The 18,045-nt window shown below is 38.0% G+C and overlaps 1 protein-coding gene across 4 annotated transcripts in view; it reads left to right on the top strand.

Annotated features, from left to right (window-relative positions):
• Window positions 1-2,128: 2,128 nt before the first annotated feature.
• Window positions 2,129-18,045, top strand: part of Bmpr2 (bone morphogenetic protein receptor type 2) — a 172,868-nt gene continuing 156,951 nt past the window's right edge. For 3 of the 4 annotated variants that reach the window (XM_071618898.1, XM_027942014.2, XM_071618896.1), the window contains exon 1: window positions 2,130-3,454. In XM_071618898.1, the coding sequence (XP_071474999.1) occupies window positions 3,379-3,454 (76 nt within the window). In that variant the 5' untranslated portion in view covers window positions 2,130-3,378. Of the gene's footprint in view, window positions 3,455-18,045 lie in introns of all 4 variants that reach the window. The other variant, XM_071618897.1, reaches the window with a different exon arrangement.

The raw sequence follows: 18,045 nt of genomic DNA, 5'->3' as shown, positions 1-18,045 counted from the left end.
GTATGGGTCCTTTGTTCTCACCTAAGCTTGACTTGTATTGTCTGTGTATGTAGTGGCTAAGTCATTGCCAAGTTCTGATTCTTTGATGTTTTTTTCTCACTGTAGTGAATAACTATGTCCCAAGTGAGATATTACAAAGACAACAAAAAGGAAAGGGTTTAATATCTAGTTGTTTACTAATTATTCCTACCAAGTTAGTGTCATGTATTTCTTCATGTGAATTTCCTAAGACCATTTTTCTCTTTTTTATATAATTTACCCTATATATGTATAAGGGTAGTTAATGTTTCTTAGGAAAATTTTGTGTAAACAAAAATAGAATAGGGCTGGAATGTAACTCAGGGTTACAGTGGGATGTAGCTCAGGGTTAGAGTGCTTACCTGTCATGCATGAGGCCCTAGTTTGCATGGAGCCAGGAGTTCCATCCCCAGCAAATAAATACTTAAGTTCTTGATCCCAATTTGAAGGAAAACAATATACTACCAATTAATAAACTTTCTGCCCTTCTAACATACTGAAATCCTGTTTTCCTGAGTGTTAGATATAATTTCTTGAAAGCCAAATGTTAAAGTAATACCAGCTTCTTATTTTAGACATTTTAGGCAAAATAAAATATAGTAAATAAAACTAATGAATCAAAGCATATGCTCCTCTCTTTTTAAAAAGGGATTTTACTATATAGAAAAACTTCTCTTTGCCTGAAGGGTAAACAGTATAAAAATATTTCAACTAAAAAGAGTCTTAGAGTTCTGTGCAAGTATTACTACAACCCCTAATTATAGCTGATATATATGATAACAGAAACCAGTTTAAGGAATGTGGAGATTTATTTACATCAAGTTCAGATAAAGAGATTAAAGAAGACTTGAACAAGCAAGCAGAGAGTGTGATTTTCGGAGTGCATTTATGAAGACCTCTTTGGAACTGCCCCTAGCTATAAGGAAAGACCAGCAAAACCAGCCTTCAGAATAACCCTTCTGCCTACTAAGAGAAGGGACGACTAGACTTCACCTCTTAAGATCGCCCTCCCACATAATTTTTCCACCTTGCAGCTAAGAATTAAACCCAGACTTCCGATCATGGCGCCAGACACATCACCTTCTCCCCTCTCCTCCAGCAAAATCCCACCCAAGTTGGCTGACCCTGCAAGGTGTTGGATGGAACTCCCTCCCCTATCCTGGTGCTTGAGTCAAACCAAATTTGCAAATAGGAAAACAACAAAACAAAACAAAACAACAACAACAAAACCTAAACAGACTACGGAACTGTGGTACCAACAGAACCTCCTGAATTCCAAGGGTGTGAGGGCTTGATCTCACTCTCTACCCGGAGGCATTAACTCCATTGCAATTTTCCTTCCATATGCCCTAAAAAGCCCCTAAAGACCCGCAGTCTTTGTGAATAAAAGCCCTCCCTCGGAGATGTGGAAACCGCGTTGCACAGACAGACGTGCACGTAGGGCAAGACGTTGTGTAGAATTTTCAGAGTTTTCTTTTTAGCTTAGCATCCTCGCAAATGCTCAATTATTCCTGTCAACTAAAAAGGACTAAGGCGGAAAGGTGCCTGAGGAAAACGCGGCGCCGATTAGAGCAAACACATCAGTTTAGGGGTGGTCTTTCCAATTCGGGCTTTTGTTTGAGCAGTAAAAGGAGACCAAGGAGGCCAGGGTCTCCGTTCTGGGAAAGGCAGGTCCGTCCGGATTCTTTGGGTTACGAAGAAAGAGGCTCTGGCTGCATGAAACAACGGGGGTAATTCTGCCCCTGAAGCTTTTCTCCAGGGGACTTGGGGCGACAGCGACGCCTCAGTCCAGCTAAATGTAGGAAGAGTTAGCCGAATGCTGGACAAAAGATGTAGTGTACGTACACACACAACTGTCTAACCATCCGCGTACGGAAGGCTTGTGTGTGTGAGGCAGAAGGGCCACTGCTGCCCGCGCGGGTTGCCAGCCCCACCCTGCCCTCCGCGGCTTTGGTAAGAGACACTGCGCGAGGCTTCGGATCTCGGGCCAGCCCGGGAGCCAGGGGCGGGGCCGGGCGGGGCCGCGAGCGCGCAGGCGCAGTGCGGCTTCGTCGCGCCGCCGCCGCCGCCGCCGCCGCCGCCGCCGCCGCCGCCGCCCGCGTTGCACCACAGGCCCGAGACAGACTGGGCCGGGAAGAGCTGGAGACTGAGAAGGAGGCGGTGGCGGAGGCGGGGCGACTCCGGTGACCGGGAGCGCCGCAGACTGGCAGCTGCGGCGACTCCCCCCTTTGTGTCTGGTCTGCTCCAAGCCACTGGAAGTGCTTCCCGGAGAGGCACGGGGTGTCTCGCCGGCTTGCTGCCCACCCTTTTTCCCAGCAACCTACATCAGCCCTCCCGCCGCCCCCCGCCCTCGGCCCGCGACGCCCGAGCTCCGCCCGGAGCCTAGAGCTGCGGGAGAACGAGGCGGCGGCGGCGGCGGCGACAGCAGCAGCAGCAGCAGCAGCTTCTTTCTCGAGGGTTTGTGATTCGTTCACAGGAGCCATTGATGGGCGAAGACGAAGCTTTCATGGTGGAATTCACGTCAGGCAAGATCGAGGGGCAGGAATAGCCTCAAGCGAGAGAGAAGGCGCGCGTTCGGCACGGAGAGAAGGGGCAGCTTTCCGTACCTCACCGCGACGCGCCGCCTCGGAGCTCGGGCCCTGCCTGCCGCCCCCCCCCCCCTCCTCGCGCCGACCGGCAGCCCGCGGCCGGGCCTGCGCGACCCTCGCGCGATTGTTCCGCGGGGTGTGTAGGCTTGGGCTTGCCCATGGAGGCAACCACCGTTTTCGATCTCGTCGAAGGAGAGGATTTGTTGTTCTCGAAATCGGAGTGAAGGAAGCACCGAAGCGAAACTTTAAAAGGAATCCTGCTTTCCTCGAGCTGCGGGCGATGCGACTCGGGCCGCCGGGCGCCGCTGCCGCCCGCCGGGCTTCGCCCTTCGCGGCAGTCCGGAACTTGTTCTGATCCTCGGCCCCCCATCGAATCCCCGCCCTCCACTCCTCTGCTCCTTGGATATGTTTTCTCGCAGACCTGGATATTTTTTTCATATCGTGAAACTACGAGGAAAATAACTGCCGGGATTCTTTCTGCTCCCCCTGTTTCTCCCCACGGACATGCCTTCAGTTTGGGGGGCCGAGGCACCCCCTCCTAGGCGAATGAAGCCCCCCAGTCGCGAGGGAGCGAAATGAAGGGAATTTCTGCAGCGGAATGAAAGCTCTGCAGCTAGGTCCTCTCATCTGCCATTTGTCCTTTCAAACTGCATTGTAATACGGGCAGGATAAGTCAGACGGGAGAAGACCAGCCTCCCTGCCGGATTTGTCTGCCCGTATTTACTTTCCATATATATATTTTTCCCCCTCCTGCTTCTTGACTGGTCCAGGGATGACTTCCTCGCTGCAGCGGCCCTGGCGGGTGCCCTGGCTACCGTGGGCCATCCTGCTGGTCAGCACTGCGGCCGGTGAGTAGCCCCGGGTAGCGCGTCCCGGCCACTTGCCCAGCGGTGGCGAGGGAGGGAGCCCTCGGAGGCCCAGGCCTGCGCTCGCCCTTCGCGACACGTCCCCTTGGGTCACTGTGGAGGGGATCTGCTGCCGGGTACCTGCCAGCGAAATCGCCTTTAGTGTTTTCGTGTAGTTTCATATCCTCACTCCCATATTCTCACCCCCATCCCCCTCCACTGGGGGGGAAAAAGACATGTTGGGTGTGGTATCTTGACATTTTTAGCTGTGAGGTAATGCAAGGAATAAAAATAATATTTTAATCACCAGTGAACAGTGTCTATTAGGAGATCTTTGGAAACAGAGCTGTAGTCCCCCCCCACACACACACAACAAAAAGAAGCGGATTTGGCTTATAGTAAAAAGAACATCAACTAAACACATACTTGCATTTATTTTTAGATTTCCACCACTCTTTGGGAATGCATGTTACTTTTCATTATTGAAAAATGTTACTGAATGAATAGAATTAATGTTGAGGAAACCAGACTGGGATTCTTGATACACTCTATAATATTATTCATTACTGTTACCATTAGTATTAATTTGCTACCAAATAATTGTTCTAGCAATTATATCTCCATCTTTTTAACTTGGACACACTCATTTAATGTGTTTCTGGAATTACTGTTGAGCATTAAGTATTTTGATCACTTTTATTGGTCACCTGTCATCTATTGACTTCCCTGTCATTGAGACAACTTTAACTTCATGTCACACTTCTAAGAGATTTGACTCCTGAAAGTACTTTGACATTTTACTGAAATGTAAAAGGAAACAGTCATCCTTTTCTTTGGCTATTTCTTTTTAAATTCTCAGCCACCTTAAGAAAAAGGCCCATGTTCACAATGCAACTGCATTTTTCAAGCAGTCTTTTGGTGATTTGCTTTTAGACATTTTCAGGAGTGAATTGTACATATAATTCTTAAATTTGACAAAGAATAGCCACATGGATTATGCATTTAAAGAAAACGAAGGACAAGAGTGTTGGCTTTCCAATTACTTTTCTTTTTACAAATGTGTAGTTTTCACATTGAATAAATTTCTCATTGCTTTGTTAGAGAGGTTATAAAAATCTGTTTTGGGAAAATACTGAAAGAAAATTTAAAGTTTTCTACTGTGCTTTTGGTATTACTGATTCATGTCCATTGTTAATTATGGTAAGTTAATTAGGGTCTGTATTTTATATTAAACTCATGAGCTTCTGAATCGAATATGTTTTGACACTGATTTTAATATTTTTAGTCATTGCAATTATTTTTCAAGTAAAAATGAACACTTTTTTCTCTAAATTTGTTATTTAGCTCTTTAAATTCTCTAGCCACAAGCCATGTGGTTCTTGTAAAATAAGAAGAATAAAAAAGGCCTTAAGCTAACCAGTCATTCTTTGAGCAGAAATTTCAGAATATTTTTGTTCTTTTTTAATTCTTTACCCTTTTGGAATGTAGATTCTCTTATAGTGACATGCTTATCATTTTATGATCAGAACTGACAAAAACAAGAGAAGAAAACATTGTTTTTAAAATAAACCATTTATATTTGGCAAAATAAATATTCTTAGAATAGTGTCCCTTTAAAGGGGATAGATTAATAAAAATGGTGTTAATCTTTTTTCTTTAGTATTACCTAGCACCTGATGACAGTGCTAGGAAGCTGGGTTTTAGAGCTGTAACAATAATAATAGTTAGTATTTATTGAGTGCTTTCTGTGCACCAGCACATTTTCAAATAGCTTTACTTTTTTTTTTTTTTATCCTCTTGACAATTCTGTACTGCAGGTTGTTATTCCCTTTTTAGAGAGGGAGAGAAAAGTACAGATAATTTAAATAACTAATTACACAGTCAGGAAATTATGGAGACAGGATTATAGCCTGCACTCTTACCCACCACATTAATTCTAACAGCAACAGAGGCAACAACTACTTCTCAGTCTAATTGGAACATGAAGATAGAGTAATGTTTCACCTTTTTCACCTTTGAAAAGTAGTGGGGACATTACAGAGAATAATAGTGTAGGCACTGGTTATGCAGATGTCATGGTTCTGAATGTATAAAACTTTGCCTGATATTGGAATGGCTAGTGCAGTTTTATTATTTTAAGTTCAAGGTGACCAGAATGGGTTTGGGATATATGGATGTCATGATGTAATTGGACAGATGCACATAATTCACCTGAATAGGAAAAAAAAAAATGTACTGGAATACAGAGCATATCCTTCTTTGGGAACATGGATAAATTATTTTTGAATTCCTCTTTCCTACTTACTCTATCTTCTTGGACTTCTTAATTCTTAAAATAGTTGGTATGCAAAAAATTAGGATTTATGAAAAAATAAGATGTACTTTGTTTATAAATGACTTAATTTTAACAAAATATAAGTGTTTAAGTGTCAGCTTCTGTAATGCATTTGAAATAATTCTCTTGACTAGATTTCAATTACATACATCTCCTTTGGGAGCACACATTGTTTCAAGTGAGTCATCTATTAGTATTGTTGAGCAGTTATTGAATATTGTTGAGTAACTGGAAGTTTAGTAATCTTAATTTCAATGTTTCTAGAAATGTGGACACTGCAACAGAATCAGTCGTGATTGAAAAAGTGATCTTTTTAGTCCTGTAGTCTAGTTGTTCTGAATGAATCTCTCTGGGACTCCAGAGAGTATCAGGTAAATTTGAGAATGAGTGCTTTATATCATCAGTCCTGATTAGATTTTTTAAATATGGTGATTCAGTCACCTCTTGCTGCATAATAATTTGCAATCACAAAATCTTAGTGGTGTGCAACAGTAAGCATTTCTTCTGCTCCACTTCTCTCATTATGGAATCCATGCTGGAAGCAGGGTAACATCTACCTGGAAAAAGCTTGTTATCAGTGCTGTGGCAGAAGTTGAAGAGAGCAAGCCCAACCCACCAGCACTTTTCCAGACTCTGGTTCTCTAACATCTCATTGGCTAACTAAGTCTTACTGCCAAGCCCAAGACAAGGGAGGAGTTGGGGGGTGTAGAAGTACATTTTTGCCTCTAGTTCCATTGCACAGGAATGAAGATTAAAACTTTCAATCTACCATTTGAGATGAGGAAGTGGTAGATTGAAGGGAAGAGGCTTTCCTTAACATTTGAATGGAGCTAAGCTCTTAAATAGGCTTTTGCATTAAAATGACACCAGGTTTGGTCTCTACAAAAGCTGTCTTGGAATGTGGCCTGTGGTATGCAGTATTGATGTTGGTGTGTCTATGAAATGTGTGGAAAGAGATGTCTGTGACAAAGAAAGACATTGTTTTTTTTTCATTAAAAGTGTGTGTGTGTGTGTGTGTATATATATATATATTTTTTTTTTCTCCTCCACCCTCCCTGCTTGGGGTACAACTCAGGGCATGCAATTACTTTACTACTGAGCTACATCCTCAGCCAAAGGCCAACTTTTTAGTAGTAAAGAAGAAGAGCCTTCATGTTATTGTTTTTATGTATTTATCTTGTCCTCCCAATTAGTAATTGTTTCTAGAGGATAGGTTTCATGTCATTTTGGCCAAGGAATCCAACCCAGGGCCTCTGGCATTCTATCACTGAGCCACCCCCTAGTGCTCATATCTTAAATTGTTTTGTATTGTTCCATATGGCTGTACACATAAGAGATGCTTAAGAAATACTTGGTGAATGAGTTATAAAAAGCAATTGGAGCTTATTGACTCAAAATATTAGTAACTTATTCTTTCTTTGACCTAGTTTCTTCAACTGTAGAGCAGTTTAAGTGGCATAGTGGGAAGACCACTGTCCTGAGTTAAGGCCTGGATTCTGACACACCTAACATAGTTCATTTAGTTCTAATTTTATGGGTTTGGACCACATTATGTTTCAAAATGCGAATTCCTGGATACCACTTTAAGTCTTAGTGAATCCAAGTACCTGGACATTAAAACCTAAGAATCCATATCTATGTACTCTTGAGAACTGGATCTAATTTTATTTCTAATTCTCAGCTTCTACAACTTAATTAATTATTTTTGGGTACTGGGGATTTAACCCAGGGATACTTTACCACTGAGCTACATCCCCAGCCCTTTTTGTTTTTTATTTTAAGACAGGGTCTCACTATGTTGCTTAGATCCTCACTAAGTTGCTGAGGCTGGCCTTGAACTTGTCTGAGTCTCATGAGTTGCTGGGATTATGGGCCTGTGCCACTGTGCCCAGCTATTTTTATTTTTACTTTTTGTGCTAATTATACCTTATTCTGGAGCTTTTAGTCACCATCAATACCAAACATTTCTTATTTGTATTTTAAGCAACTACCTTTTTCTTTTTACCATTTGCAGTGTTTTTAATTGCCTTTTTTTTTTTTGGTCTTAGGGTGATATATTACATAATGAAAAAGGCTTTATTGACCCAGTATTATTTATGTATGCTAATTTAGCTCATATTTTTATGTTGGTCATTTTATTCTCCTTCTACTTCTGTCAAAAGGAGAAATTACTTATTAGTAGAAAGAAGAGTTTTAGTAAATTTGGATGAGAATTACTGATGAAGTATAAAGGGATTAGTGTTAAACTTAATTAGACTAGACAATTTTGTTTTGATTTTAGTTACAAATTAATATTCAGTTGAGCCTTTTCCAGGTGGATAAACTGCATATAGTATTTGATCAATGTGTACTAGAAAAAAATAAATGTGGGTGCTGTGATATCTAGGAATTCATGATTTTTTTTTTTTTTTTTTGGTACCAGGGATTGCACTGAGCCACGTCCCTAGCCCTTTTTGTATTTTATTAAAGACAAGATCTCACTGAGTTGCTTAGCACCTTGCTAAATTGCTGAGGCTTGCTTTGAACTCGCAATCCTCCTGCCTCAGCCTCCCAAGACACTGGGTATTACAGGCATGCGCCACCTGCCCAAGTTAGGATACCTTGTTGGAATTTAAGTACACTAGTTTTGTTTAAATTCTTTTTTTCTTTTTTGTTTGTGAGATGGATATGATAAGAAAACACATAATTTATGTATAATCTGTGTGGAGTTAGAAATAAGCAAGTAAACCTAATGTAATAGTATATACCTGTAATCCCAGCGGTTTAGGAGACTAAGGCAGGAGGATTAGAAGTTGAGGCTAGTCTCAGTAACTTACTGAGGCCATAAGCAATTTAGTTAGATAGGTCTCAAAAAAATAAAAAGAGCTGGGATATGGGCCTGGAGTTGTGGCTTAGTGATAGAGCGCTTGCCTAGTATGTGTGAAGCACTGGGTTTGATTCTCAACACTGCATATAAATAAATGAATAAAATAAGGGACCATCAACATCTTTTTTTTTTTTTTTGGATCATTTACTTATTGAGAAGCATTTAATGTTTTTTTTTTGTTGTTTTTTTTTTTAGGAAAGAAACAGATAATTTAATAAATTCATTCTAATGATCATTAAAAATGAAAACTAAGCAAATAACACACCATCATATAGCTATTGGCATCAACTTCCTCTGATTTGGGATGAAATAATAAGTGGTGAATGAAAAACAATCGATTTTTATGTAGAACCATTATTAAAATCAATCATATTCTTTTTTTTTTTTACATGTGTGCTGCAGGAGGAAGAGCAGGAAGAAAAGATTAACATTAAACAGATACATGAGGTGGGATGGAAAGGGAGAGAAAAGGGAAATTGCATGGTAATGGAGGGAGACCCTCATTGTTATACAAAATTACATATAAGAGGTTGTGAGGTGAATGGGAAAATAAACAAGGAGAGAAATGAATTACAGTGGATGGGGTAGAGAGAGAAGATGGGAGGGGAGGGAGGGGGGATGGTAGAAGATAGGAAAGGTAGCAGAATACAACAGTTACTAATAGGGCATTATGTAAAAATGTGGATGTGTAACCGATGTGATTCTGCAATCTGTATTTGGGGTAAAATTGGGAGTTCATAACCAACTTGAATCTAATGTATGAAATATGATATGTCAAGAGCTTTATAATGTTTTGAACAACCAATTAAAAAAAAAAAAAGGAAGGAAAGTAGGAAGGGAGGGAGGGAGGAAAAGAGGGAGTTACATAATGGCGTGCATGGAGTTGTGTTGTTGCTACTGTTTTGGTGCTTGGTGGCTTCTGCTGGTGAAACTACAGTTCTAGATCATCTGGTTGGCAGAGAAAGGATACATATTCTTAGAGAAGCTGAAAAGAAGAAAGAAGGAAGGATGAAAGGAAGGAAGGAAGGAGAAAAGGAAAAAAATAAGAAAAGATTAATTTTAATAAATTTATCCATAATTTTATGATCAGAAATGTTTCAAAAAACATTTTTTTTAAAAAAATTTTTTTTTTTATATATTTATTTTTTTAGTTTTCGGCGGACACAACATCTTTGTTTGTATGTGGTGCTGAGGATCGAACCCGGGCTGCACTCATGCCAGGCCAGCGTGCTACCGCTTGAGCCACATCCCCAGCCCCCCATCAACATCTTAAAAAAAAAAAAAAAAAGCTGGGATATAGCTCAGTGGTAAAGTGTCCCTGGGTTCGATCCCCTCAAAAAAGAAGAATGTAATAAATGACAGGAACATTTTGGAATGCATTGCTTTACCAAAACTATTAGTATATAACATGTACTATTTGTTCTTAATTACATTAATTCATTGTCTGGTGGGAAGTTTTTTATATTCTAGACTGTTTCTATTTAAATACGTACCCAAAGGAGTAGCCAGAAGGGCAGGGGAGCACTAAGAATAAATAGATAACATGGAGGGAGAGCTGAAATATTTGCACAACCAACATTTATTATGTTTCCTGTGTGCAAGATTCTTTTCTAAATGCTGATACAAAGAAAATAAGAAAAAAAAGAAAGATAAATAAAAAATAAATTAAAAATAAAAACAAAGGAGGCTGGGGCTGTGGCTTAGCAGTACTGCACTTGCCTGGCATGTGTGAGACACTGAGTTCGATTCTCATCACTGCATATAAATAAATAAAATAAAAGTCTATCAACAACTAAAAAAACAAAAAATTAAAAAAAGAAAAAAAGTCTGCCTTCCTCCCTACCATCTCATGCTTCATAAGGATGATACAGAAGTTAGATATACTATTTGGAGCAAGGGTGAACACTTTGCAGACCTTTAGCATTATTTTCTTTCTTTCGTCTATCTTTCAGGATATCCCTGTGTCTTCTTGATCATCTCCACCCTCTTTTAGATGGACAGCATGCCTTTATCCTATTTGTTTACTTTTATGTAGTGCTGAGGATCAAACTCAGTACCTCACACATGCCACACAAGTGCTCCGCCACTAAGCCCCAGCCCCAGCCCTCCATCCTCTTTTACAATGTTTCTTCTCAGCTAGCCTTTTTGAAAGAGCACTGAAAATTTCCCACTTTCATATTTTGAACTCCTTTGCTCCCCTCTCCCTACAGTGTGTATTAGGTCAGTAGTGACTTCCTAATTGCCAAATCCAGTTATTTTTCTCTTTACTGAACTTGACAATTTTGGTTATCCCTTTCTTGATGATTTTACATTTCCCTAGTTCTGTATCTTCTCCCCTCCTTTCTCCTAAATGTTTACAAGTAAGTAAGCAGTTTGATCTTCATAAGTATATGGTTTGTTTGTTTTGTTTTTTTCAAATCCTGGGGGTTGAACCCAGGGCCATTAAGCTATGCTCCCAGACTTAGTATTTCAAGTTTAGCTTAGGTTGGGGGAAACTGTGCCGCATTCTAAATTTGTAAAAGCACTATTTCAAGAAAAAAAAAAATCTTTTGCAAAGACATTTTATATCTTGATTATATATGTTGAATTAGCACAACAAAAGTATAAAGAAAGGCTCTTTAGAAATATGCTTTAATGAAAATATAAGAATAGCCATGCATGATGGCTCTTACCTGTAATCCCAGGGATAGGGATGCTGAGGCAGGAGGATCATGAATTCAAAGCCAGTCTCAGCAATTTAGTGAGGCTCTAAGCAACTCAGTGAGACCCTGTATCCAAATAAAATACAAAAATGGACTGAGGATGTGGATCAGTGGTTAAGTTCCCCTGAGTTTAATCCCTGGTACAAAAAAAAAAAAAAAGGATTCCTAGAATTTTAGGGTTAGGAAAGGATCTTTTAGTGGACTTTAATTTTAAAATAAAAAGCTTCAGCTCAGTCTTTGACCCAGTTGTCATACCTTCTACATCAGTGATATCTAGTTAATGCCATTTAGACTTTAGTTTAATGTTTTTTCATTTAAAAAAATTTTTTTAGTTGTAGATGAACACAATATCTTTATTTTATTCATTTTTTTTATGTGGTGCTGAGGATTGAACCCAATGCCTCATGCGTACAAGGCAAGTGCTCTACCACTGAGCCACAACCCCAGCCCAGTTTTTTTATTTTTAAGCAGCTTTATTGAGATATAATTTACATACCATACAATTCAACCATTTAAGGTATGCAATTCAGTGATTTTTTTGTATATTTTAAAATTGTGGTTAAAATATGTATGTGTGTGTATGTATACACACACACACACAATATTTGCCATTTTAAACTGTTTTTGTGTGTGTGATCCTCCTGCCTCAGCCTCCTGAGCCTCTGGGATTACAGGCGTGTGCTACCGAACCCAGCAACATTTTCACAGTTCAGTGTCATTAGTTATATTTACAACATTACTAAAACCTTTTCATCACTCCAAGTAGAAACTTTTAAAAATATTTTTAAATTATAATTTTTTTTTTTTGTACCAGGGATTGAACCCAGGGGTGCTTTACCTCTGAGCTATATCCCACCCCTTTTTATTTTTTATTTTGAGAGAGGGTTTCCCTTTTTTCACTTGGAAATCCAGTTGTGCCAGTTCCATTTGTTTATGAAACTGTTCTTCCCCTGGAATTGGCAGTCTTGTCAAGAATCAACAGGGCAAGGCTGATTTAACTAAGTGGTATAGCATTTGCCTTCTATGCATGAATTCTTGGGCTCAATCCCCAGTACTGCACAAACAAAAACTAAAACAAAAATGACTAAAGTTTTATGAATTTATTTCTAGACTCTCATTTCAACTTGTCTATAGGTCTGTCCTTATGCCAGTATTATTAGTATTTTGATTACTGTTGCTTTGTAGTAAAATTTTGAAATTGGGATAGGTAAGTCCTCTGACTTTGTTTTTTTTCAAGATTGTTGTGGCAAATCAGAACCTCTTGCATTTCTATATAAATTTGAGAGTTGACTTTTCTATTTCTGCATAAAAAGCTGTTGGAATTTTGATAGGGGTTTTTGGGTCTGTAGACCACTTTGGGATTGACATCTTAATATTGAGTCTTCCTATCCATAAATAAGGAATGTCTTTCCATTTATTTAGGTCCTCTTTAATTTTTGTCAGTAATGTTTTCTAATCTTCAGTGTACAAGTGTTTAATTTCCTTTGTATTTTATTCTTTGGTTCCTTGAGTATTTTTTTTTTTTTTCAATTTGGTGAACTAACTCTCTCTCTCTCTCTCTCTCTCTCTCTCTCTCTCTCTCTCTCTCGTGTGTGTGTGTGTGTGTGTGTGTGTGTGTGTGTGTATGTGTGTGTATGTTTTGGTACTGGGGATTGAACTGAGGGGCACTTAACCACGGGAGTCACATTCCCAGCCCTTTTTTGTATTTTATTTAGAGACAGTGTTTCACTGAGTTGCTCAGGGCCTTGCTAAGTTCTGAGGCTAGCCTTGAACTTGGAATCCTCCTGCCTCAGCCTCCCAAGTAGCTGGGATTACAGGCATGCACAGCTGTACCTGGCTCTTGTTTTTATTCTTAAGTAATTGATAAAATAATTAATTTTTTAAATATATTAAGGCACTTAAATTTGTTACTAATAAGATAGTGATTTTGGTTGATTAACTATTTTCATTCTGAAAAGCTGAGAGAATAACATTAGCTAATTACTTAAATTTTACTTTATGTTGTTGAAGAGGATTTTGATTGTTATATCTACTAGACCTACTTGCCTAGTAGGTCTAACAATTAGACCTACTAGAATAGCTTAAAGTTTTTTATATCTTCTGATAGGTATTTTATTACTTTTTCATTGAAGTAAACTGAAATAACTTTTGTTAGGCATATGTGAATTAAAAATAATTTGTATAAATGTACTGCTCTTAAATAAACCATTAGGAATATCTTAGAATTTCTGTTTTGTTCTTATAGATAAGGTTTAGATGGAATTTGGCATGTGGTAATCTCTATTTAATAAATAATGAGTTTGTTTTCTGTGTTTTGATTTCCTGTTTCACAGTTGTACTAGTTAATGGGATTAGGCAATCTTGATTTGTTTCTTCTTTAATTTAATTAAAAGGTTTGAAGCATCTAATAAATATTTCTGTTATTTACTCCTTGTCATAACATGCTCTTTGGACAGCTCTTTTGAATAAAGATCTGTTGCTAAAAATGAAGAGAATTTTCTGTCCTTTAAACTTTGATAATTAAATTAATTTCTCAGGCTGGGGTCGTGGCTCAGTGGTTGCCTAGCATGTGTGAGGCACTGGGTTCGATTCTCAGCACCACATATAAATAAACAACTAAAAAAAGATATTAAAAAATTAATTTCTCATATCTGCTTTTGCTTTTGTAAAATTATTTTTAGTTTACTGATAATTTGTTTTGGGTGTTGTTGAGTCACATCCCCAGCCCTTTTATACTTTATTTAGAGATTACTAATTTGCTGAGGTTGGCTTTGAACTCATGATCTTTCTGCCTCAGCCTGCTGAGCTGTTGAGATTACAGGCATGTACCACTGTGACTGGTTGGTTTTCTGTTTCTTGATTGTACATATTCAGCACTTTTCTGAATCAGTAAGCCTTTTTTTTTAATATTTATTTTTTTAGTTGTACACAATACTTTTATTTTATTTCTTTATTTTTATGTGGTGCTGAGGATAGAACTCAGGGCCTCGCACATGCTAGGCAAGTGTTCTGCTGAGCCACAACCCCAGCCCGGTAAGCCTTTTTTAAGAAAATACTAATGATAAGGGTAAGTATTGTCTTTGATATAATCTGTCATATTAATTTTTTACCATTATGCATTTTTTAAAAAAGATTTTTTGGTTGTAGGTGATCACAATACCTTTATTTTATTTTTATGTGGTGCTGAGGATCAAACCCAGTGCCTCACACATGAGAGGTGAGTGCCCTACCACTAAGCCACAACCCTAGCCCCATGCATTTTATTTTTATGTAAGTCATTTGAGGTGTTGAATATTTGGCAGAGGAGTAGAAAAATATCCATAGAAAATATGATGTTCAGTCAGCCTGTGACTTTTTGTGAAAATACAGTAATGAATGAGATAAAATAAAAATGAAAAACATAGTAAAGATATAGAAAATATAGCAAATGAAATATTTAATAAAGACATAGTAAATTTTATATGCTGACCAAGCAAGTAAAACTCTTATGCCAGCATTTAAAAATGAAGTAAATGATAACCAAAAAGTCTTTTATTAATATTATAGAAATCTTATATTCTCACGTGAAATCTACTAATTAACTTTTTCATGTATGTAAAAATCTTAGAATATTTTTTAGTTTAGGAATCTTTGACCAGGTTATAAGTTTTTGTTTTTTTTAAATTTTTGATTGCAGTTTGCTTTAGTTTTTAATATTCATGTTTCCACTGAAATTTGGAGCTATTTAAGACTATACTGTTCATTTAATACTTGATAGCATCTTATAAGTGTTTTTAGTTTTGGTATTTTACTTCCCTTGGCATATTTATAAATCCCCCTGCCCCTGGTGCTCAGAATCCAACCCAAATCTCATGCATGCTAGGCTAGGCAAGTGCCATATTTATAAACTTTTTGAAGGAAGGTAGCTTTTGTATGTTTTTAACAGAGATAATTGTGCTATGCCTTAATCCCATGGTTCTCCAAGATGCAGTGTGCATTAGAATTACCTGGAGAATTTGTTGAAACAGAATTCAAGGCCCTACCCTGGAGTTTCTGATTCAGTATTTCTGGGTGGAGTTTGGAAGCTGGCATTTCTAACAAGTTCTCAGGAGTGATTGGTTTTGATAGTTTGAGTTCTATACTTTGACATTCACACATAATAAATGTCTGTTGAATGATGTAGGTTGAGCCAACACATATTGGTTATGGATGCTGTTCTTGGAAACCTCTCCCATAAGGATTTTTCTGAAGATTTAAGTACTGATTTATTTGGTGTAGGCTAATAATTCTCAAAGTTTGGTTCCTAGATTAGTGGCATCAATATCACCTGGGTGCTTCTTAGAAATGACAATTTTTTGAATCTGAGGCCTTTGAATAAAAAAGATCAGATCCAGTAATGTGTATTTTAGTTGGCTCTCTAGGTGATTCTGATGAACTCTAAAGCATAAGAACCACTGATTTATACAATGAATTTAGAGCTTCCATTCTTTTTTATTTTTTTAAAATTTATTTTTTGGCAGTGCTAGGGATTGAACCCAGGGCCTCATACATGCTAGGCAGGTGGTCTACCACTGAGCTACATCACCGGCCGTTTTTTAAAATTTTTTTTTACTTTGAGATGGAGTGTTGCTAAGTTGCCCAGGCTGGCCTTGAATTTGCAGCCTTTACACCTCAGCTTCCACAGTTGCTGGGATTATAGACATGTGCCACTGTACAGACAGGAACCTCCATTCTTAATCAGAGGTTTATATCAGAATCATCTAGAGGACTTTTATAAAATGTGCCTGGGTTTGATTCCCAGCAGTGCAAAACAACAACAACAACAACAACAAAACAACTACATGGCAAGAACATGTAAGGAGGGGAATCATTTCCAAGAGAACTAATAGGAACTGGGCTTAATGTTGCACACCTGTAATCCCAGTAACTCAGGAGGCGAATGCAGGGAGATCACAAGTTCAAGGCCAGCCTCAGCAATTTAGTCAGATCCTGTTTCAAAATGAAAAGGGTTGGGGATGTAGCTCAGTGTTAAGAGTGCTCCTGGATACAGTCCTTAGTACTAGGGGGGGAAACCTTAATAGAAAGTTTATGCACACGCCTAGAATCCCAGTGTCCAACACTCTATATTAATTCTGCTATGCGCATATTAAATCTCATTTAAAATGCATTACTCAAATTATCAAGATATAATGTAGAATTTGTATAATCATTCTCACCTTGAATGCGGATGGAGGATTTATGGGACATGATAAAGTATTGTGCCACAGGCATTGGCTATTAAAGTATTAGGGAGAGTTAAGTGTTCAGGGGAATAGGAAGATAAGACACACACTTATCTGTTTGTGTCAATACCACATTTGTTTCTGGAAGTTTAGATGAAAGTGGAGATTGAGAAATTTCATGTTGTTAAAGTCAGACTTCCTCTTATAGGCAGTTTTACCCTTATAATCTGTGTCAGAATACATATGATAATATATTTTCATTCTTTTCTAACAAGTGCAAGATAGGAAGATTTAGAACAAAATGTGACTTATACAAATGATAGACGTGTGAAGGAATATTTAAATGTTTGATTAATAATCTAAACTCTCCAATTGTTTCATTTAAATGAAGAAATAAATAGCTAAGACTTTTCTATCACTATTAATCTGTCTTCAGTCTTTGCCTTTGTAGGTTTATCTATGAACAAAGCTATATAATTGTACTAGGTGCTCCAAGCTAACTGTTTTTGTTTTGCTGTGCTGAGGATGGAACCCAACGCTTTTCAAACTACTAGGCAAGGGATGTACCACTGACCTACATAAAACCTCAGGCTAACCTTTACTAGAAAGTTTCATTTGTGTTTTTATTTGAAAAATACAAAAAGTACTAATAGCCCACAATCCATGTATTTCCTTTTAAATATAAAAAGTATATGTAATTTTGTATGGATGTGATTTTATAATATCTTTTAATTATGTCTTGGATTTTTTTAGTAACCAGTAGTATGTCGTAAGCATGTGTGTGAAATCTTAACTATCATTTTAATAGTTGTATATATTCCATTGAGTATATTTGTTATTATTTATTATTTCCTATTGGGAGGTGTTTAGGTATTTTCTGATTTTTTTCCCTCTAATAGTGCTTTATTGAATACTTCTGTGCCAACATCCTTTTTGTATTTGATTTATTTCCAAGTTCTCATCTTCACCTATCAGCTAGCTGCATTAGTCAATTTAATCATTTTTCTTCCTTGAAATACTATATTTTTTTTGATAGTTCCTTATTTTGCACCTGACCCCTAAATGTTTTATTGTCCCAAGATTCAGTCCTTGTACCTTTTCTGTAACTACACTTACTCTTTTAATGATCTTAAACAGTATCATGGCTTTAAATGGCATCCAGAGGCTAAGTTTTAAATGTATTTCTATCCCAGATCTTTTTCCTTCCTTGAAATCTGGTTGCAGGTAGCCAACTGTGTATCTACCATTTTCACTTGGGTAGCTCTTTTTTTTTTTTAGTATTTATTTTTAGTTGTAGTTATATACAATCCATTTATTTATTTATTTATTTTTATGTGGTGCTGAGTATCAAACCCAGGGCCTCACATGTGCTAGCTACTGCTGAGCCACAACCCCAGCCCATCACTTGGGTATCTCAAACTTAAAGCATCCAAAACTGAACTCCTGAGCTTCCTCTCCAGGCCTGTTCTTCCCATAAATTTAATTCAATT

This window comes from Marmota flaviventris, chromosome 11 (genome assembly GCF_047511675.1).
Source record: "Marmota flaviventris isolate mMarFla1 chromosome 11, mMarFla1.hap1, whole genome shotgun sequence".
NCBI lineage: Eukaryota > Metazoa > Chordata > Mammalia > Rodentia > Sciuridae > Marmota > Marmota flaviventris.
Note: the sequence above shows the minus strand (reverse complement) of the source record. Positions and strands in the feature narration are given on the sequence as shown.